At 42.1% G+C, this 26,156-nt stretch overlaps 1 protein-coding gene across 1 annotated transcript in view; it reads right to left on the minus strand.

Annotated features, from left to right (window-relative positions):
• zswim6 (zinc finger, SWIM-type containing 6) overlaps positions 1-5,266 on the minus strand; it is a 77,769-nt gene extending 72,503 nt beyond the window's left edge. Inside the window, exon 1 of the mRNA XM_072658756.1 lies at positions 4,814-5,266. Coding sequence (XP_072514857.1) covers positions 4,814-5,255 — 442 coding nt within the window. The 5' untranslated portion in view covers positions 5,256-5,266. The remainder of the gene's footprint in view (positions 1-4,813) is intronic.
• Positions 5,267-26,156: the final 20,890 nt, after the last annotated feature.

Here is a 26,156-nt window from a genome sequence, read left to right on the forward strand (position 1 = left end):
TGAAAGTGAGAGAAGCATGAGGCCCGAGGCGGTAGAGCAGTATTACAGGATTTTACACCATGACAACTCGGGTTACGCAGCATCACACAGTTCTCACGAACATTGTAACGAGTGCAGTTAGCATGCAGTTAGCAGCACGCTGAGCCTGGCGAGGTAGATGCTATTCTCCTCTCCCTATGACAGTCAGTGAAGCATGATGATAGGCTGTTATTTTAAAGGTAAAAACATCACAATGTTCCTTTAAAAGATCCATAAGATTTGTGACTAACTTCTGTTCAACACAGGCTAACCAAACATCAGACTAGAGGTTTATCTAAGCTCAACAGACAAAGTAAGACATTGCGCATCTGCAACTCCAAGGTGATTTCCATGTGAAAAGCCTTCAGACCATTTAGCCCTCAGTAGAGCTTCTGTCCAAATGCCATGTCAAACTAACTCAAAGGCAGCATCTCATACAAGATTTAAGATCCACGTCTCAAATTCTGCACTTCCACGCACAAAATGTTTGAAATGCGAATTGCCAACCAACAACCCCATGTCAAAACAAACACACGTTCGTTTTACTATATTAGTGAGGACCGCTATTGACTTGCTATTGTGAGGGTAATACTACACCTAAACTTATCCCTAACTATGACCCCTATATCTACTTCTTAACCTTAACCCTAACCTAAAGCTAATCCTAAACTTAACCTCCATATCTGAAAGCTGATCATTCTGTGGAATTTGTGCAGTGAAGACCAAGCCCCCACTTGGGCTAATTTTCCCAAGGTGTCTTATCACTGGAAGGACATTTGGTACTCAGAAAGACTAGTGGAGGAAGAAACTTTGTATGCAGAAAAGTTTTGCCAGTGTGTGAAACGTGCACATGCCCACGTTCTTTGCCTGAAGCCATGGACCACAAAAGAACCACTTTTGGTGATATGAAAAAATTGTTTAAGCTGTGGATAACCACCGTTGTACCACCGACTTTCTAGGAGTTTAACAACCCTTAATATATTACAAAACCTGTACATTACATAAAGGTTCTGCAGGCTTACAAAACTCTTTCAAACATGGGTCCTAACTGTTCTTCATGATACAATAATAATAATAATAATAATAATAATAACAAAACCACCCACCACCCACAAACCACTTCTGGTGCCCTTTTATAGCTGGTATTCTGGTAAACTTCTTACCCTAAAGAAAAAAGATTCAATTGATGGTTCCTTGTTTGTGTGGGGGAGTACTACATTTTATTGGTATATAACATTTAGACTATGCAAAGGTTCTTTATGCCAAAACGGTTTTTCAATACTTTTCTTTAAGGCAACAAAAGCATTTCTTTTGTGGAACCACTCAAAGCTACAGAACAGCAGAGAAACACATTGACAAATTAACATTGGGCTACTGTGCTTAATATCTGTGTTATAACATAATTTCACTGTATGTGGAAGCCTGTAAAAGCAGGTTTATATATATGAAACATACATGTGAAATCAGACAGGACCACAGCCAGAGGTAAATCACTATTTAGCAGTAGTTGCATTATTATTATTATTATTATTATTATTTTAATTCAGTATTTTGTGCCATGTTAAAACCCTGATCACCAGATAGAGTGTGTTGTCCTCAGCTCCCACTGTTTTCATCGCATTTAAAAAAATAAAAAATAAAAATCTCACATTTTATGCATGGTGTTTTTATACTAGGACAGTTTTTGTAAAATTTGATTTTAAACATGAATAATAAAAACCATGCAATATATTGTCTTGCTTACAGTGTCACAGTACATCACTACATATAAAATTGTAACCCCTATATGGTGATGAACATACACAATACAATCATCTCCACAGGAATCAGAGGGTGTTTATGCACTCGGATCCACTTGTGTCAGCCATTATTTTGTTTTCAACACAAATCATTTCTGACTGAACACTAAAGAAAAGTGAAGTTCTTACTTAATCAGATAAGCATCACATGTCTCCTGCCCTAATAAACGAGGAACAGATGGAAAAAGACAACCACGGCGGGCGATAGTGGGACGGCGCTGGAGGAGGCTGAACTTGACCTCAGTGACCTCTAGGCTAGAGCGTGACCGTCTGTCTGCGTGATCGATACATTGATATACACAATAACAGGCAGAAACGCACGCCAGCGTCAAAGGCACCCTCGCTGCTGCTCTGAATACAGCAACTAAAATCAGGAGGGGAAGTGTGGCCTGGAGCCTGCATCACATTATTCCTTTGTTTGTGTCGCTGCCTGACTCTACATGGTCCGTGGCCTCTGGATTCTTTCCCCTTGTTTTTTCCTATAGCGATCCGTTCTGAGGCCCAGGCTGCAGGGAGTGCTTGAGTCCTAACGCTTGAAAGAGTGATATATCGCACGTTTGTACACGTAGGCAAAGATCTGCTACGCTTTTCATCAAACCTAAGCACTCTGCATCCTCATGACAGGCCCGTCTGCCACCTGCAAGATTGAAAACGCTCAGTACTTCGAGCACAAGACCTGGGGTGTGTGTGTTGGGGGGGGGGGGGGGGGGGGTGTTAGGGGTTCGCCTGTGCCCTTGGGATATAAATATAGACCATCATGGCCACCTGCCAGAGCAATAGTGAAGCCAAGCTATTTCCACAGGAATATACACACCCACACGTGTGTGCACGCAGGTATATATAGGCCTTGGCTGGAAAAGCCATATATACATGCTTTTCCACATGCTATTATTATACACACACACACACACACACACATACATACATAGCTTTTTCAGCCCAGGCCTACAGTGCCCCCCCCCTCCCTACAGTCTCCAAACAACAAAAACAAACAGATCCCTGGTTCCCTGTCCCACGTACAGCCTCCCGCGCCACGCTCAGGGTCTGCTAGGAGCGCCCCCCCCGGCCCAGCCTACGTCGGAAGAAAGATTGCATCTTTTATTTATCACTCCTTGGCTTTATTTTTTGCAGCACATTCCAGACCGAGATGCAATCAGCCAAGAAACCCTTCCTGTGTGTGTGTGTGTGTGTGAGCTCACTCTTGTCGTTTCCCATTGCTAAAATGCAGAATGAGGAGTGTGCGTGCATGCATGCATGCATTCACACACACACACACACCCCACACAAAAGGGATAAGTTCTCCTCGCTGGCATCAAACACAAAAATTTTACATGTAGACTGATAGAAAACAGGACAACGCTTGATCTTCGCGACAGCAGATCCTGTTTGAGGATCCAGGCAGCTTCCACAGCAGAGGAGGCCGCTGCTGCTGCTGCTGGTGCTCCTGCTAAAAGACACATGGGCTCAGGCTCACGCATTATTGTGAGCAGACACCCCATTTGGCTTGGGACCGAGGGCACAAAGCCCAGATGAGGCGCCGTCGATCCAGCAGCCTATGGAGGAGGGATGGGAGAGGGAATAGGGGAGAGAGGGTGGTGGAATGGTCATGCAGAAAATTGCGTTTGCAGGCTGCATTACAATTCAGATTCATCATACAGGGGAACGGGATTAACATCCTTGAAAGGCTTCCAAAAAGGTGGACCATCCGCCAGGGAGGCCTGAGACGCTGGCGACGCCGAATCCGGACAAAGATGAAGTTTGACCGCAGCAGGTAGAGCAAAATAAAGCCTCTGGTGCAAAAACAAGTCCACCATGCCTTTACTGCTAAACATTCCCAGACATTCCCAGCAACCAGCAACAGCTTGGGTCAATCAGCTGGAAACTGGTGCAAGCCAAGGTCCATTTAAAACAAAAAAAGGAAGGAAAAATTGAGGCACTGCAGCTTTAAATCGCCATTCCTCCCACCCCTTTCCAAATCTCTATTTAACAAGGCAGTGAAAAGAAATAAAAAGGGGCTTTTGTTTGCCTTGCTTTTTTTCGGAGGGTGACAGAAAGCTGAAAAGACACAAATGAACATGAAAATGGGAACAAAGTGCCAATTTCAATGGGGGAATGCCTGACGGCTATTTGATATGCGCCCTGGCCAAACAAACCAAAAGGGAGCTTCTCGAACACGCACACAAAAACGGGGAAGGCAGCAGGGAAACGGCTTCCCTCTCTCCCACCAATATCGGACACCGTGGACCTCGACGACGCACCTTAAAGCAGGTGTGGAAACGTAGGTTTGACATTTTGCTGGCATTAGCCTCGTCGGAGCTGAGCACTTAGCCACTGCACTTAGCTGTTAGCTCGACTTGGTTCGCCAGCAGCCCTCAACCTCCTCCCCCTCCATTGCCTTTCACTCAGAAAAAAATAAACACAGCAGTCGAGCCTCGCAGCCTCGCCGTTCGAACTAGCTATAGCTATCTATCCGAGGGGGGTAAAACCTCGGTCACTGCTGAAGCTGTGGGGACCACACTGGTTTCGACAAAGCGTTTAAAATGTCGACAGAAACATTGTTTTCTTTAAAGCCCACTAGCTAGGCTGGGTAGCAGTCTTCACTTCCGCGGTGTTTCCTCGGTGAATAGGAGCACAAATATGCTAAAAATGAGCCCAACGCTGCTAAAAAAAGAGAGAGAGAAAACATTCGGACCATTTCCTCAAAATAAGGTCAGAGCATATTTCTAAAGCTGGACCGAACAGCGACCGCCCGACCGGACCTAAACGGCGAGCCGTACCGAGGTGCAGCGCTAAAGCCTGGGGGAGATTTAAAGCCCGTCGTGCCCCTTTATCGTTGTCATTCCTTTCTTTGTTCGTCGTAAACTCGCTCGGTACTTGTTTTTGCCTCCCCGAGTCTGGTCTGTACACTTCACCGGGTCGAACGCACCTCATCCGCTTAAAGTCGGTCGACGACCACCCGTTATTATCGTTTTCCCCCACTCTCCGTTTCCACTCACCGACTTGCAGCACGTTGTCCACGCAGCCACTCTCCAGCAGCGCTATGCCCCGTCGGAAGGGCAGCCGGGTCTCGTCGCTCCCTTCGGCGGCGGCCGCGCTCTCCTCCGCGCCCGTGTTGAACGACGAGTACATGCAGATTTCTCGCTCGCTCCGCGGAAACGACCAGTACACGATCCGCCGTTGCACGGGCTCCGGGATGCGCTCGAAGCGCTCCTCCACCCGCTGGAACGGCCACTTTTCGGCCACTCGCCTCGCCGCAATGTCCAACAGTGACTCCGGACTGTGCGTCCTGCTCGGTCCCCCTTGGCCGGAGCCCGAGGCTCCACCGGCGCCTCCGCCGCATACTGTCCCGCCGGGCCGCTGCCCCTGCCTGCACGTCGTGCCGTACCCGGGTCGGCAGCAGAGCCGTTTAGCTGGGGGCTGCTGAACGCGCTCCGCCATGATCGCACCGCTTTAACGGCGAGAGCGGAAGTCGCCGTGCCATATAAACGCCAGAGATGTCCGAGTCGTAAACGAATCGTTCTTTGGAACCGACTCATTTTCGAACCGATTCACAATTTGGAAAAGAAATGAACGGTCCTCTACTCAATTTTGTACGTATTCCTTATAGGAGCCTCAATGCAATTACTATATATTTATGTATATTGACCGATTCAAAATGTTTCAAAAAGAGAAAACTGTCAAAATTGGAGAGACAGTGTCTTTGTGGGACAGTAAGTAAATGTGTATATATACAGTGTATTATTAAATGTATTATATGTATACCGTATATTAGCTGTTGTCCCTCAAAAGCCAGTTATTGTTATATAGGTATTTTTTGTTATTGTATAGTGTTCATTTTTTCCATTTATATTTATATTTGCTAAAATGCACTTACTGCATATATGTACTGTATTTATAATATCCCAGTTGCTTTTACTTGTAATTAGCTTGCACAGAATGTAATGTTTCATATTTCATATATGTGATTTCTTTCTATATTTTATTTTATCTTTCTATATCTATATTTTACATGTTTTATTACATTTTATGTTTGATACCTGCTCCAAGAAAAAAAAACTCTTTGTACTCCTGGTACTTGGCAAATGGATATTTGTTATTATTTTATATTGTTATCAGTTTTCATGATTTCATGGTTCAGTTAATATAACTCGTATGATATAATGTGTGTGTATGTTTCTTTTCTTTTAGCAATATAAACTGTTGTACGAGTAGGTTATGAATTTTGTTCATTATTATTCATTATTTGGCACATATACTGTACCTCCATGCATCGTGGACGAAAATGAATTGTTTAAAGCCCTATGCTTGATTCATTTAAACGGACAGTTCAAAGGAATCGGTTCGCTAACATGAATCCGACTTCCCATCACTTGAGGGATAAGGGAAGGGAAAACGCGTTACGCGTATTCGCCGTGTATGGGCAACCCGGCCTTATATGGTCAAAAGGGCGGGGCCCGTGAACTACGTCGAGCCGTTGAGTGGACGAATGACGAGCAAGGGGGCAGGGCTTTGAGCTCCGCAGCCACGCTAGACAAGGAACAGAGGGCGGAATTCTCAGACGCTCCCAAAACGTAGACTACTAGAAACAGCACGATTTTTTTAAAGCAAAATTCCAGACAGCTTAGGTTTCCTTTACAGTCTTTACAGATGATATTTTAATGAATGGGCGGTTACAGACCGTGAAGGGCGGTGCCTTAACTGAACTGAACACAATAACACAGTCACGTCAGAGGCATGTGCTGCCTCCCATCTCTACTGTAAGTAGGCTGGTATGCTGAAACCGTACTCAAAAGCTCTCACAAATCCGGTCGAGATCTGAACTGGGCGAACACTGGATACACTCCATGAGTCTTTTGGTTTGGAGGCCCGTGGTGCCTCAGATAATCAGTTTTCTTTGAGAAGAAGGATATACTAAATAACATAAGCCTGTTTAAACAGTAGTTGGTCAAGACCAGAGACTAAATTAGGTGAGAACTGTGTCCAAGACGAAGACATGTCCCAGTATAAATAATACAGTGTAAAAAAAACAAGTCTTACACTATCTAATATATTAATATGCCTCTACTTCTCGAGATCTTAATACTTGAACCTGAGGCTGGACTTGAATACTACTGTTCTCTTTTTGGACGTGTGCACTACTGTGCTCTGGCTAGACGTGTTCGCTGCTGTACTCTGGCTGAGTACTAATATATTCTGGCTGGAACTTAGCACTTCTGTAGTTGGTCCAGTGCTCAAAGATCTCATTTGTAGTTGCAACTGATTCCTGCAACAGGAATACAGGACCTTACTGATGTGTTTAAAAGGATTCCGGGGCCTTCTCTTGCCTACCCCCCCCCCCCACCACCCCCTGTACAAACTGGATATGTTCATTGACGTGACTTTTATCTGGAGGTTCTATGTTCGTTAATGTGAGTCACTACTATAAAGATATCTGTCAAGGCTACGATGGATTATATTTGCTTATCTCAGTCTACGTAGCTTACGTTACTACAGGTCATACCATGGAATTGTGGTCATTGTATCTTTTATTTGTTCTGTGTCCTGTCTGTTCTGTTTCTGTGAGTATTATGTTCTCAGTTTCAGGTGGCCTGAGTGTGTGACAAACGGTGTGCCATCATTTCTCATCTCCCTCCTTTCTGTTGTGTGGGAGAGAAGCCAACACAGTAGTTGTACTTTCCTATATAATGATATAAATATGCAGGAAAGGGGTCGGTTCCACAATGAATCCTGTCATAATTATATAAACTATTGCTAGGTTGTTGTACAGGCAAGTATGCTCTCAAATGTATTGTCAGTACACACTATACAGTAATGTGCAAAAGTTCTTCAGAATGAATAAGTAAGTGTTTATTTGCTCAGTAAAACACTAAAAGTCATGGTTTTCCATCACTGTAATCTCTACTATTATGTATAGTTCTCATCCAACACCTGGTTTGTTAAATCAGGGCTTAATGATGGTAAATCAGGTGAGCTGTAGATGGAACTGAACTGCTGGCTGGACTGGGGAGTTCAGGAGAAATCTGGAACCAAGCTTTGTTCCTCAGACTAGCTCTCATGATCTCAACTACTTTCCTATTGATGACATAAATGCTTTTAAATCATGCACACAGAAAAAGACTGCTTCAATACCCATGATTTCAGAGGAAATGCAGTATAGATTGACGGACTGAAAGAATGATGACATTTATTGAGCCATTTTCACTGTTTAATATCTTCCATAAGTGAATGTCAGTTTTTTGGATTCACTGTACCATACTCACAATACAGAACTGACATAATACTGCCCCACTGCAAGCACACAACAGCGTATATCTTTCTTAATTTCTTTTCTTATGTTCCACTCACAACCAAAACCAGTCATAATGAATTTTGTACATTTACCAACCTCACTTCATACCTCAGGCTGTTTTCATTTCTGTGCCTTTAAAGATTGATATATGTAAATCACCACTGTTTTAATTGGCTGCCTTTTATGGGTCATCAGACAGATGATGTAAAACTGCATTTTGAGTTAAGTGCCATTTAAAAAATAAATTTTACCCCATTTTCTACCCAATTTCAAAGGCCAATGACCCAATCCCCATTAATGTCATCTTCCCCTATTACTAGCAATGCCCCCAACATGAGGAGGGAGCCAGCACATCTCCCCAGCTTCAATACAACAGCTAACAGAAGCCCATGCTGACCAACATCACCCCTGAAAGAGCCAGGACAGTTCTTTTGGATTCTTGCCTCTGATGGCAAGCAGTACCTGGGATACGAACCAACGGTCTGGACCGTACTCTGGCTGTACTTGTGCACAACTGTTCTCTGGCTGGAATTTTTCTCAGAAGTTTTTAAACCACTGATGAGCCAGAAAATCGTTGCCACTTGGTTCCTGAATGAAATTTCAGTGGGCAAACCAGAAGATTGAAGGGCTTATGAACTAGCTATAGGTCGCAAGTTCAGCATTTCAGGTGCTTAATTGTATTGTTGGAAATATCGGATTTAGCTTATTTTGAGTGTTAGCAAGCAAATAAATGCACAGAATACACTTTAAATAGGTAGGAATACCACATGCTCACAATGTAGTCACCATATGGTTGTACCTCTCCAGTTTTATTGATTTCAAAGGCACCAAAGATTACAAACGTTTGTAAGTTGGTTTCTGTCAAAAATCGCCCTTCAGTAAAGTCAAAGGCAATAAACACATGTGATTGACAAATACCAATTGCGCCTCATTTAAACAGCAGTCCAAACAGAAATACTCCTTATAACTTCGGTGGGCATGGTCAATTTGCTATAAGTTGACCAGGTGGCTAAATGTAAACGTGTTTTCTGTGACATTACAACCACAGTGAACCACTTGGTCTTGATTCCGCTGCTGTCCAATGAAAAACATTTATCTCCATTTTTGTTCATTTTTAGTTTTCTGCACCATTTGAACCCTGTAGCTGCTTCTGTGCACTGTGTAAGTAATTCTGGATTATAGAATCTGCCAATAGAAATGCTCTAAATGTACTTATTTTACATTGACTTCCATTTGAACTTAAGAACATTTTTGCCTTCTCCTGTAAAGTCATCATTTTGGAGAAACATGTTTTTCATTGGTCAGCGATGAGGAGTGTATGGACTGGAAATGGTGAATGGTGAATTTTTCACATAGAACATCAAATTTTCCTGTGAGGATAAAGTTTGGACACCCCTACATGTATTACTACTTTAAATGCCTAAAATTAGAATCAGGTGCAGCACATCAGCTGCAGAAGATTCGAGCATCATTGGAGAGGATTGTGGAGGAGCCTGTCTTATTGAAACCTCAAAAATTTAGTTTGGTTTGCCCTTGATTGGTAAAGTGAGTGTTATTACCATGGTGAGATAGTAGATGCGTCTGGGAAGAGATTTAAAAATTATTTGTAATTTAAAAAATTTATTTATAATAACAACTACCAACATGGTCAGGTCAGTCCGCCAGTCCAAGAGCAGACCACAAAATGCGTGAAGAGGCCTCCCTTCATCTACCATCAGAAAGAGACCACACACATATGATTTATCATGGGAGGTGTTCAAGGAGGAAAGCCATGCTGTCAAAAAAAAAACAAAAAAAAACATCAGAGCAAGTTTGGACAAATGAATCCAAAGTGGAATTATTTGGACACAGTGATGGGCCCTTTAAAAGAGATCTGAGAGTATTAAGGGGAACATGTTACCTACTGTAAATCACTAACACTAATTTCACTTGAAGTCTCGTTAGTGTTTAAAAAAGACATGTAGCCTTGGGGTAAGCTACACTAATTGAAAAATATGATGTAACTAATTGCAACTCATTTGCAGGGAGCTGTTATCTCTGAGTGAGTTACTTTTTGAGTTGTTGAGTTTTTTGCACATCTCAGATTCAGGGTGTTGTCTATTCTCTTTGGACAATGACAAGTCTACAGTAAAACTAAGAGGATCACAATCAAGGCCTTCTGCCACACACAGTCATGTAAAATTGTTAGAACCTTATGAAAAACTTAAAAATATATATAAACATATGCATGTTTAATCTTCACTTGAACAATATTAAGAGATGATGGAAATATAACTAAACTCATACAGCTGAAGCTAAAATGCTACTAAAATTTGAAAATTCAGGTGCACCACATTCCAGCGGAATAAGGCACTGTCACTTGTTCCAATCCCGGTCATGCTGCTAGCCATCGGCAGCATGGGCCCCGAGAGAGCCCAATTGGCTTTGCTTTTTCCAGGGTGGGTAGATGACACTTTCTCCCCACATGACTCACAGCTCAATGCTGAGGGCTTATAAATACCACTCACCTGGCATTAGACATGATGCCAATAGGTTTATACTTATCTGCTCCAGAGAGTCCTAATCTATTGGCAATACTCTTATACAGGGTCTAGACAATTGGTGTCACCAATTAGATGCAACGTAAAGTAGCTCATTGCATTCAGACATATTCATTAGATATATAGTGCATAAAGAATTTCCACCACCAGGGTACACAGGTTGTTGTAGGGTCACATTTGACTGTATACTGTATGTGTGTATTATGAATGATAAAAGGATCAAAACTGGATTCCTGTGATTCCAAGAGGCGATAATATTGTGTAATCCCTTTTAACCACCATAATTGCACAGCAGACCTTATCTCGTGATCAAACTGCTGTAATAAATGCTGGGCAAATCCCATTCTCAGCTGTTCGACCTTCTTCCCCTCATTGAATAGAGTGTGTAATTTGGATTACATCCACTGGGTGGAAATGTCGTAGAAGAATAACATTGTCTGAAACCTGACAGGAGACCTGTGTATTCAGACATTTACTTCATAGGGGTACATAGATACACAGAAAAAATTACATTAGAACAAAATGCTCAAATGTCATGTTCTATGTACCCCGAAAAAGCATGTGTGATTGCTTGGTTGCGTTAAACTGTGAACTGAATTGTGTGTGTTTTACCTTCAGATTGTCAAATCTGTAAAGTCATGTACTCTTTAAATAAAAATATGAGTTAGTAAAATTAATACTAGTATACATTTTGCCATGGCCATCATAGCTGAGAACCACAGCCATAGCTACAACTAACTAGATAGCTACCTATACATCTAGACAGCTAGCTATAAACCTTACATTTTACTCTGTAAATGAGGCTACAATTGAAGGGATGGACATATTTGTCCAGATATTTTATTTAGCACAGATTCAGTTTTAGTTCTAATGTATTATAAACTGTTCTGTAATACGGTAGTTAATTCCTAGAGTTACCCTAACTGGGCAAGTCAACCAGCTGGTTGATTTGCGTATCCACTTCATGAATGGATTATCTTATTAAAATAAATGCTAAAATAGAATTCAGAAAGACAATTTGATCAATATTTTTTGCAAATGTATTTCTTAGAGTGACTGTTAAATGGTTAAAGCTGTAAGCTTTGTGCACTTTGCTCTTGGAAACACCGGAATGCCATCATATCGGACTGTTTTGTGGAGTTTGAGCCGCATTGTTACAGAGTGAGTAATAGCATGTGTAAAACTCAACCCTGGATGGCTTCCCCTCTCTAATTAGAATGATTTATCAAAGAATCTTTACAGGCTCGGCCAAAACAAATCTGTTTGATCTGACAACATTTTGGCACCACGTTAATGACAGCTGGCAAAACAGAGAGTCAGGAGGGTTCCTCTTGCCCCAGTCTACTCTCTCTCTCTTTACTCTAATCTGCTCCACACATGCACACACAGGTGTTCCGTTTGGGGCTTGTATCATACTCTTCTGTTTCAGTGTGGATGATTCTGATTGGCTGATTTTTACCGCTGATGGGACAAGATGAGAGAAGAACCAAATTGTCATCATTTCATCACTTGCTATTATCTACCATTTGTATACCTTGACCTCAAATGCTGAACCCGTTATCCACTTTCTCAACACATGCTCCCAAAGCCTGTAATACTGCTTATATTGAAGTCCTCATTATTATTATCGTCTGAGGAGTCTCTTTAATGTGATTGGCCTATCAGGGTTTCGCACGCTCATACATTCTTTTGTGGCCACTGTTGCTGCATTGGACAAATGAGTGGAGTAACATAATCATATCCCATCTGGCAACAAGAAAACTCAGAATAGCTAGCAAGCATTTACCTTTAGAAACAGACTGACACAGCAGTGTTACTGTGGAAGGCTGTGGTCAAACAGAAAACAAAAATAAAAGACCTACGATTACGATTATTCTGTCGTCTTGCTGAACTGCTCTTTTTAGGTCTGTCCGCAGATTGAATTTTGTGGTGAGGACGCAGGAGGTATCGCTGCACAGTAGAACAGTGCAGCACTTGAGGATCTTTTGCAATCAAACGAGGGCTTTATGCCTTTTGGAGATCAGTTCATCTTCCACTTACTATGTACAATTATTCACAGTAACATCAATTTTAACCGGGTGAGGCCAAACTTTTGCATTCCACTGGGTAAACTGAGGATGCTTATTTAGTTGCGTAGTTGCTCTATTGCTCTTGAATAGGATTACTGCTATTGAGGCAGCTCATGCCTCAAGGTCATTTACTCATTTACAGAGAAGTACCTATACAATCAGGCTAATTTTGGTTAGCATAGCGGATGTAGGTCTTGCGCTAAGCTAAAGCAGTAAAGTGTACATAAACACTTTTTGGCCATTCTAGAACACAGGCATTAGAATCTCACAAAAGACAATACATAGGTTTTAGAAGCTATCATTTAAATTCATTGATTCTTTTTATTGCCACACGACATGTTGATGGTAATTGTGTTCGATGTAAGAGAGTGTGTTCTTTTCCACAGTTTTTACTAAATAGAGAAACAAAATAAATTAAAGAAGCCCTACATTCCATACTGAATATACTTTAACACGGTCAGTTCCTTCCATCAAGGTAGTTACACAACAAAATAGTTATGGCTATTCAACGGTAACAAATCTGTAAGCGCTGGGTGGCTCCAGGTCGAGGTCCCCTCTGGTCACCAGGGGGAAGCCTAGAGTCACTCCAGCAACTAATCAAGCCCAGCGCCCAACACCCTGCCGAAGGGCTTTGTAAGCTTGTGGAACTTGTGGAACGTCGTCAGTTACACCCCAAGCTCTGCTCCATTCTAGCCCAGTACAGTCCGCATGCCTGCATCTGTTCTTGTTCTGCCTGTGTTATCGATGATTCACCAGGACGTAACTAATGTGGACTTGGCACAGCCAAATATCCCAGAATGCATTGTGCACCACGCTGCTGTTCCAATAGCAAAATTACCATAAATCATCCTCCCATCATTGGGAGTTTGTACTCACAAGTCAAACTTGACAAGTCAGTACTACCAAGTACACCAGTCTAAACTTGGCAGTCTCTGTATTGAGTATCCTCCAAAGACCTGAAATCTGAGAGCTTAAATAGCTTTTCGCCTAGGTGTTGGGTGTTTAGTCACTGGCCTGACTCGGCCTCCCCCTGGTGGCTGGAGGGGGCCTCAACCTGTAGCCGCTACTTACAAATTCCAAAACATCAGGATAGACCTCGTTAAGGTACCTGTTGAGCCCGCTATGCAGTCCAAGGTTTCTTGACCTTTTCTGGTACATATAAAAACATGGAACGTGAAATGTCAAGTTCAGCCAGAGAAGTTATAAACGAGTAGACGGGCCAATGGTTGGTAAAGTCCCACCCAATAGCAAAAAGAGCCAGTCAGCTTGCTGGTTACACTGCGGCCGGGGGAGACATGTTAGTAGACATGCTAGTAGGCAAAACTCCCCTTGATGTGGAGATCTGTGCAAGCGCAGTAGTCAAAATATCACAGAGATTTTACGCATTATTGAGTCAACCGCTACAAACTATTCATGAACGTTTTGTCAGATTTGATCAGTGATGTAAAATATGGTTTTGGAAAAAGGTCATTTGATCTTAAGTTACCAGTATTTTGGTCTCTCTCCGTTCGTAGAGCTGGGAGCCTGTTCTTGTGTGACTGGAAATATCTGGATGGTTAAAACTCTTCTCAACCAATCAAACTGTGAGGATGGAACTAACTGTTGTATAATATGAGAGAATCATGAAGAATTACACAGTAATTACATCTGTGCATTCTTACAAAGGTTGGGAGTATTATGGACAAACTTTTATGATATACATTACTCCTAAGAATTTGGTAACCTTATCTCAGTTGGAAAAAAAGCTTGAAGTGGGTTGTCTATGGTTTTAATGATCTGTAGCGCCTCCCAGAAGAAAGCGAGTTGGAAAAAGGTGGTGGCTCAATCTGATGTAGAATGCCTTCTGTTCTGCTCCTGAAGGCCTACCCAGTGGGGGACCTACCCAGTGGGGGACCTCCAAGATAGTATGGAAACAAAAAATACTAACTGCACTTTTTTTCTTCAAGAGTTTTAAGGGTTACTACAATACTTGTTTATTTTTTATTTTGTTAAATCCAGTACAAGCCAGTGGATTATCCACATAACCTGGGTCTTTTCTTTGTAGATTCCAGATATCATTAGGCATTCTCAGAAGGCCTAGAAGGCTGCTAAAAAAGTGCTTTTCAGTTTCCCCTTTGCGTTTTACCACATTGACATTAAAAACATCAAGACCACAAGACAAAATATTTTTTGCCCAGGAGTGGTGTCCTGGAACTTCCTCTTTACTGTTTCAGTCTGAATGTTCACAGCATCAAAAGCTTGCTGTAACTACATTTCCCACCATCCCCTCTCTCTCTCTCTCTCTCTCTCTCTCTCTCTCTCTCTCTCTCTCTCTCTCTTCCTTTCACTGTCTCTGTCTCGTTCTCTCTCTCTCTCTCTCTCACACACACACACACACACAACAGTGACATTACCACCCGCTAACCCTGTGTGATACAGCACGGCATCATCGTCCACCATCCTGCTGGGCTGGGCGCACTCTGGGCCCATTTGAATCTCTTTATTATTGTTTCATTTTGCCCCGCAGACAGAAATATGGCAAGTCTGTAATGACAGAATCTATTCTCTCTGCATGAGCGCATGGGGGATGGTGGGCAAAAGAGGACACACACACAGCACATATACTTACTCATGCATACACCCATACATATTACTGTTCAAAAGTTCAGAATCAATGTTTTCAGTACTAGAAAAACAGTGGGTTGGTTTAGATGTGAGTCCTGTGCAGGTTTCAAATACGTAGTAGCACTCTATGGAGCTGTAGTTAAAAATTAGGTTCACACAAGCATATTGCGTCTGGAATCGACCAAAAGAAAAGCTCCAAAACGACTTAAAATGAATAAAATATTTTTACATTGACCTCCATTAAAAGTTTTATTCCTTGTCCTGCAAAGGTGCCATTTTGGAGATCCAAGATGTTTAAGATGTTGTTTGATGAATATATAAGTGTGGGACTTGAGAGAATGTAGGTAAATGCCTAATAACCTAGATGCTGGCTCACCCAGGTTTCACTATATCATGTGCTGAAAATCAAGAATGTTGTGCACTATTTTACTGTGCAGCATTGCTTGCACCCCCATATCTAATAATCTTCATGGAATAGTAATATCCACAATCAACAAAAATAAGGGTGAAGTTATCATGTTTTATTGCTGCCAGTGACATTGACAGGCGGAGGTAAGAGGGAATCTCAAAAAAAATACCAGCAAATCCTGAATGTAAATGTCAAACCCTTTGACCTAACCACAACCCCTTGACCTATCATCATAGAAAATTTGTGGGTAGACCTTAAACAAGCTAAACAAGACAACCTCAGAATGTCTCAAAACTAGAGGCCTTCTGCAACAAAAATACAACATCAAGAACTGAAAGACCTTTAGCTACCAAAGTGTTTACACTTGCCAGCGTTGCTCTCATGATGATGGATCACGTTGTCCTTGTAAACTGAACTCCAATTACATTGAATTCCAAATTAGAAAACATTGGTGACCATCAGAATCTTTCTTCTTAGCTCCTTGTGGATCCTGTACATAGGTCCACACTTTAGTTCTACGCACTTATAAGGGCATTACTTTCATAATTATCAGTTTCATAGACCCTATAATGAAACCCTGTGGGATGCCACAAAACATGCTTTACTGTGACCAAGTAATGCACAGTAGTTTCTAAATTATATGTAAGTGAATAACATAAGAGTTTGAAAGGTTAAGAACAGTTGGTGAATAAGGCCCATTGTCCTTTTAGCTCCTTATTAGTTCATTTGGAGCATCACATTACTTTATAGGCTGCATTCTTGCCAAGATTGCATCCCTATTCATTCCTAAGGCATTTTTCTTTTCCCTCTGCCGTTTTCTTCTTCACAGCATCATCATTTCTAGAATTTCACCCATATTTCGGCAGCAAGCCGTTGTCGTCTGCATATTTAAATTCGGCAACACCTGGCCTGCTCCAGTTCTGCAGGGGAAGCTCTTTTCTACCTGCCCCATTGTCCTAATTGCTGCACTGGCTTGAATAGCTTCTTTATCAGGCTCTCTGCCGTTTCCTACCCTGCTTTCTCATCCACACCCGCGCTGAAAAATCTATTTAGCCCCAGTCATTTCTTTTTCTTTCTTTCTTTCCTTCTTTTTTTTCTCCCTTTCTTTCCGCTTGCTGGAGACAGCCACGGCGAGAGATAACTAACGACACTTCTGCTCGCACCTAGGGATCCTTCTTTTTTTTTTCCACTCCGGCCTCATTTGCATTCCGATTAGTATGCATGAAAATTTTCTCACTGAACTTTAATACCCTAACTGCTGCATAATACACTTTAATGAGCATAAAAGTGAGCCTGACAATTAGAACTCACATTAATCACTAAACGCTACAGTCAAGGAGGACAGAGAGAGACAGAGAGGGAGGGAGGGGGAGGGATGTGTTAGAGACTAAAAAGGAGGGGGGAGGGATGGGACGGGACAGGGCGAGAGCGAGAGCGAGAAATGGAAAGGAGAGAAAGAAAGAGAAATGGGGGGGTTGGGTGGGTGGCGGGCTTGAGGTGCTATGGCACCTGAACGTTGGCAATCTGCGCAGCTTCCCAGGGCAGACAGGGATGACTAATCGAGACCGGCCAGCCAGCGAGCCACTCCATCAGCCTGAATGGTCAGGTGACCGCCTGAAAATGAACATCCACCGGGACCTCAGCTGGACGACTGCACCGATACATAAATATTTATCCCACTCGCCTGGATTACATGCAGGCGGGGCTAGGCCGGCCGTGATCCCGCTTCTTATTTTCCTCCCTTTCTGACTCCTGTATGAAAACGAAATGACTAGCCTTGTGCATGTGAACAATTTATGGTTTTTATTTTTGTAAATTATACGTTCAAACAAATAATGACAAAAATGTTAATAGTCTTATAATCAGAAAACCAATACAAATGATGGCATCTAAGCCTTAAAAGACATGCCCCTTTACCTAGGTGTCCTTCAGAGCCAGGGGTCTACAGGTTTAGAATTAGGCCTAGTTAGAAAACTGAATCATGTGTGACATATGTTTTTTAAATTCAGTTTTTAATGTTTTTTATGAACTCCAACACCAACACCACTCCAACTCCAACTCCAACACTTTGTGCTTTGAAGAACCTTCAAGTAACAGCCATCTTTTTATGGCTAGGTTGGATGGCCCTCCCTCTCCCCCATTAATCAGCACAATGCTAGCCAATGCGGACGCTCTGTTAGCGTGTTGAGTTGTCCAGTGATGTTTCACAGTTGGCTAGAAGAAAAAACAGCAGAATAAAATACTGCAGCTGTTCACTGATATGGAAAGGTTCACTTGATCTTCTGGTAGCTTGCGGAGACGACCAAAAAAAGGCAAAAAAAGACAATAGCAGTGGAAAGTGGTGCTTTGCATCACTGACACAACACGTCCTTGTTCTCTTTGTTTGTCTCTCGAGCTTTTCCTTTTGGCCTGCTCCAACGCAGTATATGTGAATTCATCACATATTCTCATGAATGAATTGTTAATTCGAAGAGACAAAGACATATTTTCATGCATTTGCCTGTTTCACACCCCTCTGGTTGAGCTTCCCGTGGCGCTTTCGCTTGAGATGCTGGAATTTGTTGCACTTGAGTCGAGGACGCCCATTTGCACCTGCAGACAGTGTGCTCGGTGTGCTCAGGCATGTATTTGTACATGTATGCACACACACACACACACACTCTTATACACACTCGTTTGAGTATGCACTTATGCATGCATGCAGGGAGAGGCGGGCAGAAGCCCCCCTACACTTTTTTTTTTTTCAAAATAAAACCTCAAACCAGTGGGCTCTATCACACCCTCCTCTCTCTCTTTCTCTTTCTGGCTCTCTCTCGCTCTCTCTCATACAACCTGCTCCTCCTGCTCCTCCCACCACTGTATGCGGATACTGTACACAGACACGCTTCGTCCGCAGCAGGGCTGCTGGGGTTGTTGTGTGCGCCTGGGCCAGTGTTTGTGTGTGTGTGTATGTGTGTATATGTGTGTGTATGCATGTGTGTAAGGCAAGGTTGAAATGTTTTAAACATAAAGCCCATGCACAATTTATAATGATGCGCCGTTGCTTTGACAGCGCATGGCTTATTAGCCTCTGGACCCCCAGGCCTTGCTCTCAGGATGCTCAGCTGTAATGGACAAATGTGCCGCACAGATTTATGTATGTAAATGCAGAGGCTGGCGGGGCGGTTTGGAGGGGGAGCCACCTCCCGCCCCAACGGCTCATGCAAATCCGAGGATAAAGAAGGACAAAAGAGGGTCAAATATCTGAAGAAATGCTTGAGTCATCCGGCACGGAATGTGGTGATTGAAACAGAAGCTTTGCCGTAGACTGAGGGCAAAACACGTGGACAAAAGACAGCCATGTTTTTTAAAGGGGAAATTTCTGCAGAATTCAGTGGTTAAGTTGGGAACAGAAGCATTCTGAGTGGTCCAGGAGAACAGGACAGCTCCAGAACTTTTCTTAATGGACGTAATAGGAACCAGACCTGTAATGCATCTAACCCCCTTGCCACAGGCCCTTTTTTGGTCTATTAATAACTATACAAAAATTATTTAACATGAACAAAAGCTTTCACGTGAGCTCACTAGCAAAGCCCCCAACACTAGGACTAGGCCACCAAGACTAGGACATGTCTCCTCAGACACCTCTTTTGGATGATTCATCATTGCTAGGCAGCCAGCGTGCTGACCAACATCACACTAGGAGTGATGTGGGGAAAAGATGGCATCAACCCACTCACCCCTGAGAGAACAAGGCCAATTGCTCATTTTGAACATGACCCAGGATTCTAACCATCAACCCCAGATCATAGTGGCAGCGCATTAGTCCACTGGACTACATTTTTTATGTCGTAATAAAAACATGGTAGCCAGGCTTGGATTATTCCATGGGTTTTATGGGTACATGCCCAGGGGGTCATGTCACTAGGGAGACTGCAGGAGCAACTTATATATATATATATATATATATATATAACATGGCCAACTCTTGTGCACTTACAGTAAATAAAGCAATATGCTTGGTGAAATAGGGTAGTAGGTTGGTCTAGGATAATTAAGACGTTGCTTGTTGACTGAAGGTGCTTGTTAACAGAAATGGAAGCACAGAGTAAAAGAAGTGGGAGCAGTAAGCAAAAAAAGAAAAGCAGGACAGGAAGGCACCGCAATTGCAGAATGTACCATCAATAAAGAAGCCACACGCTGCAAAATAGCTACATAGGGGCCCCTTACATGTTTGTGCTCAAGAGCCTATAATTTGATGATCCAGGCCTGATGGAAACACACAGAAAGCCCGGATTCACATGCTGATTTATTTTGCTACAGTATGTGCAATAGGGGTGTAATGGCAGATGTGTTTGGTGCATGCAGCCATACAGTAAATATGCAGTAGCCTGCAAGCAAAGATGGATGAAAGTAATGTGAAATCAAATTTCACAAATACGAGTTACACTTAGCAAGTTAGCAACATAAGATGCCAAGCTTAGCTCAAGCTGATTAGCGTCTGACCATGGCGAGTGCAAATGTCAAATCACAGCCTAAGTGGAACAAACTGGAACCCTCCTCCTAATCCACAAGTTTATTAATTCTATTATTTTTGTATTTTTACAACATTCATGGGTGTGTTTCCCAAAAGTACAGTTGGTAATTACGATAGTTGGCCAACTTGCATAATTGGAAAGATGCAGTAACATCACATGTGTTTTCCAAAGCCATAGTTGTAACAATGGTCTTGGTAACGTACATAGTATGAACATAGTACATTAAGCAACACAGGTGTTTCACTAAACTATCGTTCAAACCAATGTCAAATTATCAAACTACAGCTGCAGACCTGTGGATAGAAGCATTGTTCCTGGTGACGACGTTGTTGATGATGCAGAGATGCAGTTAAAAGAGGGTAATCATAATTAATAATGTCAGGAACGGAAGATTTACATTAATCTTGCTGTGTGAGCATACATACAGTGCAGACATGCAGCTCTTAGCTCTTACTTCTCTATGTTTATGGGTATGGTTGCATTTGTCCAGTAATATCACTGTAACCCATGTGTTGGCAACATGCCATACTAAGCTTTGGGAAAGAATATTTAAACAATATTTTAAGAATATTTATTCTTTCCATAGGGAAGGAATATGTAAAGAATATTAAAGGAATATTTACTATTTCCATAGGAAAAATATTTAAATATTATTTAAAGAATATTTGTTCTAATCTGTAATATTTCCATACTGAAAGAATATTTATAGAATATTTATAGAATCTTTAATATTTCCTTAGGGAAATAATATTTAAAAAAATGTTAATATATATATATGATTTTATTGTTAATTCTATTGTTAATAATATGAATAGCATTATTGTTATTGATGGTTATTATATTGAATTGTGGTATTATAATTATTATAAAAGCCTAAATAATCCATTCCTATTTTTATTCTTTTTGAAGATTTTGGTTACAACACTCATATTTTGTAAGTCAGACCAGTCTGCTGTGAAAGTCAGACCGAAGACATTTGGAAACATTGTAGTTTGGACTGGTTTAAACTACTGTGGTCCAAACAAAGTCTGACTGTTTTGGGAAACGATCGTACCTCAGATGTTAGTTAGTTTAACAATGCATCGTACAATAGTTACATCCTATTTCAAAGCTAGGCTTTTATGCTAGTCGTTGAATTGGAAACACCACCCACGACCCCTGGTTCCCATCTCCACCACTGTAAAGAAATCCAAATAGACATTTCTGTACAATGATCCCCAATTTCACATTAAACCACTCTGAATGACTTTGTTTAGATTTCAATGATCAAATTATGCAGAAATTTTGACAAAACGCTTGAACTCCCCTTTAAGCACTGCCTTCATTTTGCTTGAATTTCCGCTAATGCTTTTTCTGACAATCATGGATCTCGCTAATTGTGGCCAATCAGAGTTCAGTGAACTGTCACCTCTGATTCCCAGCGCTCGCGTTAAAAGCCGGCAATTGAGCAAATGACAAACGGTCCGATCCCCAGCCATGAAAGGTAAGGCCTGAGATCATTATCTTGAATTAATTAACGAATCGGAATGTTCAGTGAGCATGAACACTTTTCATTATGTGTCATGAGGATTCGCCTCTCTAATGGTTACAAAGACTGAAAAGCGGTGGCTCCACAAAAGCTTCCTTTGAAAGGAGAGCTCAAAATATAGGCCTGTTTTAGGTCTCACTTGAAATAACCCACCAACGTCCAAATAAAAGAACATCTCCGCTTGGGTACACATTGGTTTTCTTCCTCGCTGTGGGAGGGTCCGGCAGCATGCGCCTGCAAGAAGGAGAAGGTGGAATTTCCTTTTATGGCAAATCTAATGAATATGGTTATTCTGACAGCCTATTCACACTCCTCCTATAAACCCCTAGAAAATTCACACCCCCCTTACGCCCTTAACCCCAGCCCTACTACTGCTTCAACATCATAACTAACCAACACCTAAAGAATCGATCCTGTGGAGGAATAAAGGCCGGGGGTTGGGTAACAGAGAAACGTATGGAAAATAGCCAACGGCTGCTTGCCCCACCCATGCACGGCTGCATTACAGTAGAATTGATGATGTGACCACACACACTGGAAGGGACATGCAGCATGAAGGACAATGGTGGAGCAGGGAGGAGGGAGAAGCCACTGGAAGTGTGTGAAGAGTAGCGTAGACCTGTCTGGTTGGGTGCATGGTAATAAAATCCTTGGAGAGGCTCAGAGAGAACATCCATTCGATGCCACCGACTATGAGCAACACCCTTCAGCCCTTTTTCTACTGAAGATGGGGAGGGGACTGAAGCTGACAACAAAGTGTCAAAATATATAACACATCCTTTAACTCCTTAAACCCTGTACATAGGTCCACACTTCAGCTCTTCACCCTCATTACTGCAATTCTCGCTTAATTATCAGTTGCATAGACCCTAAAATAGAACATTGAGGGACTCTACAGAACATGCTTAACTGTTAAAAGGTTCATAATTCATCATAGTTTCTGAATTAGGATAAATAACAGAATCACAAACAGAGGGTCTAACTGCTGGAGCTCTAACTGCTGAGCCACCACTGCCCCAAAGATTATCAATAGAAAATTCCACAGCATCGAGTGGGCATTACACAGTGCTTCCCCCCAACTTTGATTCCACATGAGGACTCATGGACATGGACGTGTTTCAGGGTGCTCCTGTGTCTGTGTTACCTTCTGGCTCTCTCCTTTCAGACTGTTATAGTCAGATCTGCTGGAGTCGCTAGGCACACTTTGATAATGTCCATTTTCTGTACTCTATAAATTCAAACTCTCTTTATCTTTTTCTGATTTAATGACTGCCCACATGTCCGGCCTGACACTGATGGATGGGCTGATGGACACTGATTGATCATTGGGGTCTTCTGCTACTCTAATCAGCTTCAACAGCTTCCAATCCTCCAGCTATTGCTATCTGCCTCAGACCAGTTGCCTACCATTCATTACTGACTACATTGATGTTCTACATTGAAGTGCTGCCACTATTATTATTATTATTATTATTATAATCACTATTGACTAGTGTTAATATTAGTTTTGAGTGAGGGGTCCCCCCTTGTGAGTTTCGGTTTCTTCCTCCAGCTTTAAGGGAGATTATCCTTGCCACTGCCTTTAGCTTGCTCACCGGGGGTTTTATCTTTTCTTGATCTTTTGTTTCATTACTCGATTTCAGTGAAGATGCTTTGCTACATATTTTTTTTACCTGACTATACTTTCCCTCAATTATATTTTTGACTCCATGCTTCCACTTATACTTGAGCAAAATTTTAATAAAGTGTCCACACTTTCACAAGAGTCATATGTAAAGCACCTAAACCTGGCTCACTTGCTCATATTTTGCAGGCAAACATTTCTCCACTAGGTGGTGCTGTTGTTACTTGAATAGCTTCTGGTGCTTTGCATCAGTGACACTTTGAGTCTTTGTTTAGCTCATGCTAGTTATAAAATTGTGATGAAACTGGCAAAATGTATTTTAACAATGCAGCTAATAATAATAAAAAGAAGAAATCACTCTAAATGATTTCTGGAAATGAAAACATGTTAAAGAGGCTCTACTTGTGACTCACCAATACAGGAGGAAAGACATGGACTAAACATTTTAACCTAGCTGCAGTTTTTAGATCTTGGCTCTGCTGTTGTCAAACTGCACAGAATGTCATTAGCTGAACTACTTTCTCCAAAATGAAGGGGTGGAAGCATTCTCTTCAGCCAGTTATAAAGAAAGTGGGCCACCAGATTTTAAGGGTAGCTTGTGCCACCACAGCCAGTTATCTAGCATGGGATATTATGACTGAAACAGGAGCTTTGCAGTGAACTGTGGGCACAATTACTGCCAAAGATGGTGAACACTGGATGGTGAACACTGGAGTTCTCCATCCTTCAGCAATCTGCTGGGTGTTGCATGGTTTGGGGCTCAGCTATATTACAACTCACACCAACAGCAGCTGAGGCCTATCAAATATTTTCATTGCAGGTTTATTTTCACATCGTCCAAAGATGTACTCTTTTCCTGGACAGTCCTGATTCTGAATGGCATGCTTCTTCTTCTTCTAATAAAAAAAGAGCAATTTGAGCATTTTTTATAAATATTTAAATAAAAGTTTGAGTAATTCATCCCAGGTTAGCATTATTGAAACAGGAGCTTTGTGGTCCACTGTGGACAAAATTACATACAAAGGCGGCTAGGTTTTCAAGCACTATGTTTTTTTTGCACAAGAGGCCTTCTAGTGGTCCTTCATCTTATGAGCAATGTCCTTCAGCCTTCTTCTAGTGTCGCTGAGAGTAAATGCTCAAAAATCCACATTGACCTGAAAGAAACATCAACTAAGTGTAATTCTAAAGTTCTCCTGAATTTTTATCCAATCATCTCTTCCAACCGTCTGGCCCATCTGGAGTGCATGTGCTCATAAGCCAGTATTCGTACTCCGCGTCTTTATTGACAGCTTTATAAAGACAGACTAAGTCTGTCCGCGTACCATCTCTTAATAAGATTTGGGGGTGGGGGTTTGGGGTGGGGTGGGGTGGGGGGATTGAGTTGTTGCAGATGCAGGCACCTGCGCTTTCCTCCCAATTTTCTTAGCGATAAGTGATATGGAAAGGTGGTTGTCATGGCGACGACCGCTCTATCTTTAGGCAGATAACATTTAGAAACGATTACCTCTGTGGTGCTTGAAATCCACACTGAAGAATAATTTCATCCAGAGCAAGTGATAGAAAAGAGCCTCGGCATGAGGTCATGTATAAGCATTGCTCCATATGAGGTTAAGCATAAAATGCACTGCATCACCGCTGAGGCATTTCTTTTTTTCGTACTGGAATGGAGTAAGACGATGCTGAATGGATAGTTGTGTGGAAGCTGTGTGTTTGTATTTGTTTTTGTAATTTTTGTTTAATATTTATTTATAATTTTACCCCAATTTTTAACCCAGTTTGGAAGGATAGTTACTCGACCCCCCTTAATGTGAACTCCCCTGATCACTAGCGATGTCCCCAACACTAGGAGTGAGAAGACTAGCACATGTGTCCTCCAACACAAGTGAAGTCAGCCACCGCCACCCCAGCAACCTAGCGCCGATACAACAGCTAACAGACGCTTGTGCTGGTCAACATCATGCTAGGAGTGATGTGGGGAGGAAGTGCCATCAACCCACCCCTGAGAGAGCAAGGCCAGTTTTGCACTCTCAGACTGATGGCAAGCAGCATGGCAAGCAGCATGACCCGGGATTCGACCCAGTTGTGCCAAATATTTGAATAATATGCATGAGCTCTTAAACATGTCTGTTTTGATTGGGTGATATTGTCAATTCTGATAAATCAGTTTTTTTTTTTGTATAATTCTAAATTTGGGACTCTCACCTGCCACCCAGCGCCCCTCTACATGCTGTGCCGGCAGGGCACATAGGGCAGGACAGCAGATCTCCCTGGTTACAGTGCTGCCTCGGGACCCAGCCACTATACTCCGCATTAAGGCAAAAAGCCGAAGGGTGTCGGATGTGAGGGATGACGGGGCACACAGGGTCAGGGTTATGGGTCAGGGTTTTGCTGATGTAAACCTGACCTACGTTTATGACCACCCATTCCACATTGAGAGGAGACAATATAGATGAAATACAGCAGATGATTATTAGACATTGGGAAGATATTCATAAGACATACTTTGTACATTTACACAGGGGGCCTTAAGAAGCCAGATTACATTGATGAGAAAGAAAACTCAGATTTAGTGGTGGACTTTTCCTCTTGGGAAAGTGAATGTAATAGACTTTTGATTTGCACCATTGGACCTTAAGGGGACCATGTTGTACCTTTGAGGGTACTTTTATGTTCTTTGAACCCTGGGGAACAAACTTTCTGGCAGTGAAGAGGACACTACAGTGGAAAAGAAACCCACTTTCGGATGCCTGAATAAGAAA

This window comes from Salminus brasiliensis, chromosome 16 (assembly GCF_030463535.1).
Source record: "Salminus brasiliensis chromosome 16, fSalBra1.hap2, whole genome shotgun sequence".
NCBI classification, from domain to species: domain Eukaryota; kingdom Metazoa; phylum Chordata; class Actinopteri; order Characiformes; family Bryconidae; genus Salminus; species Salminus brasiliensis.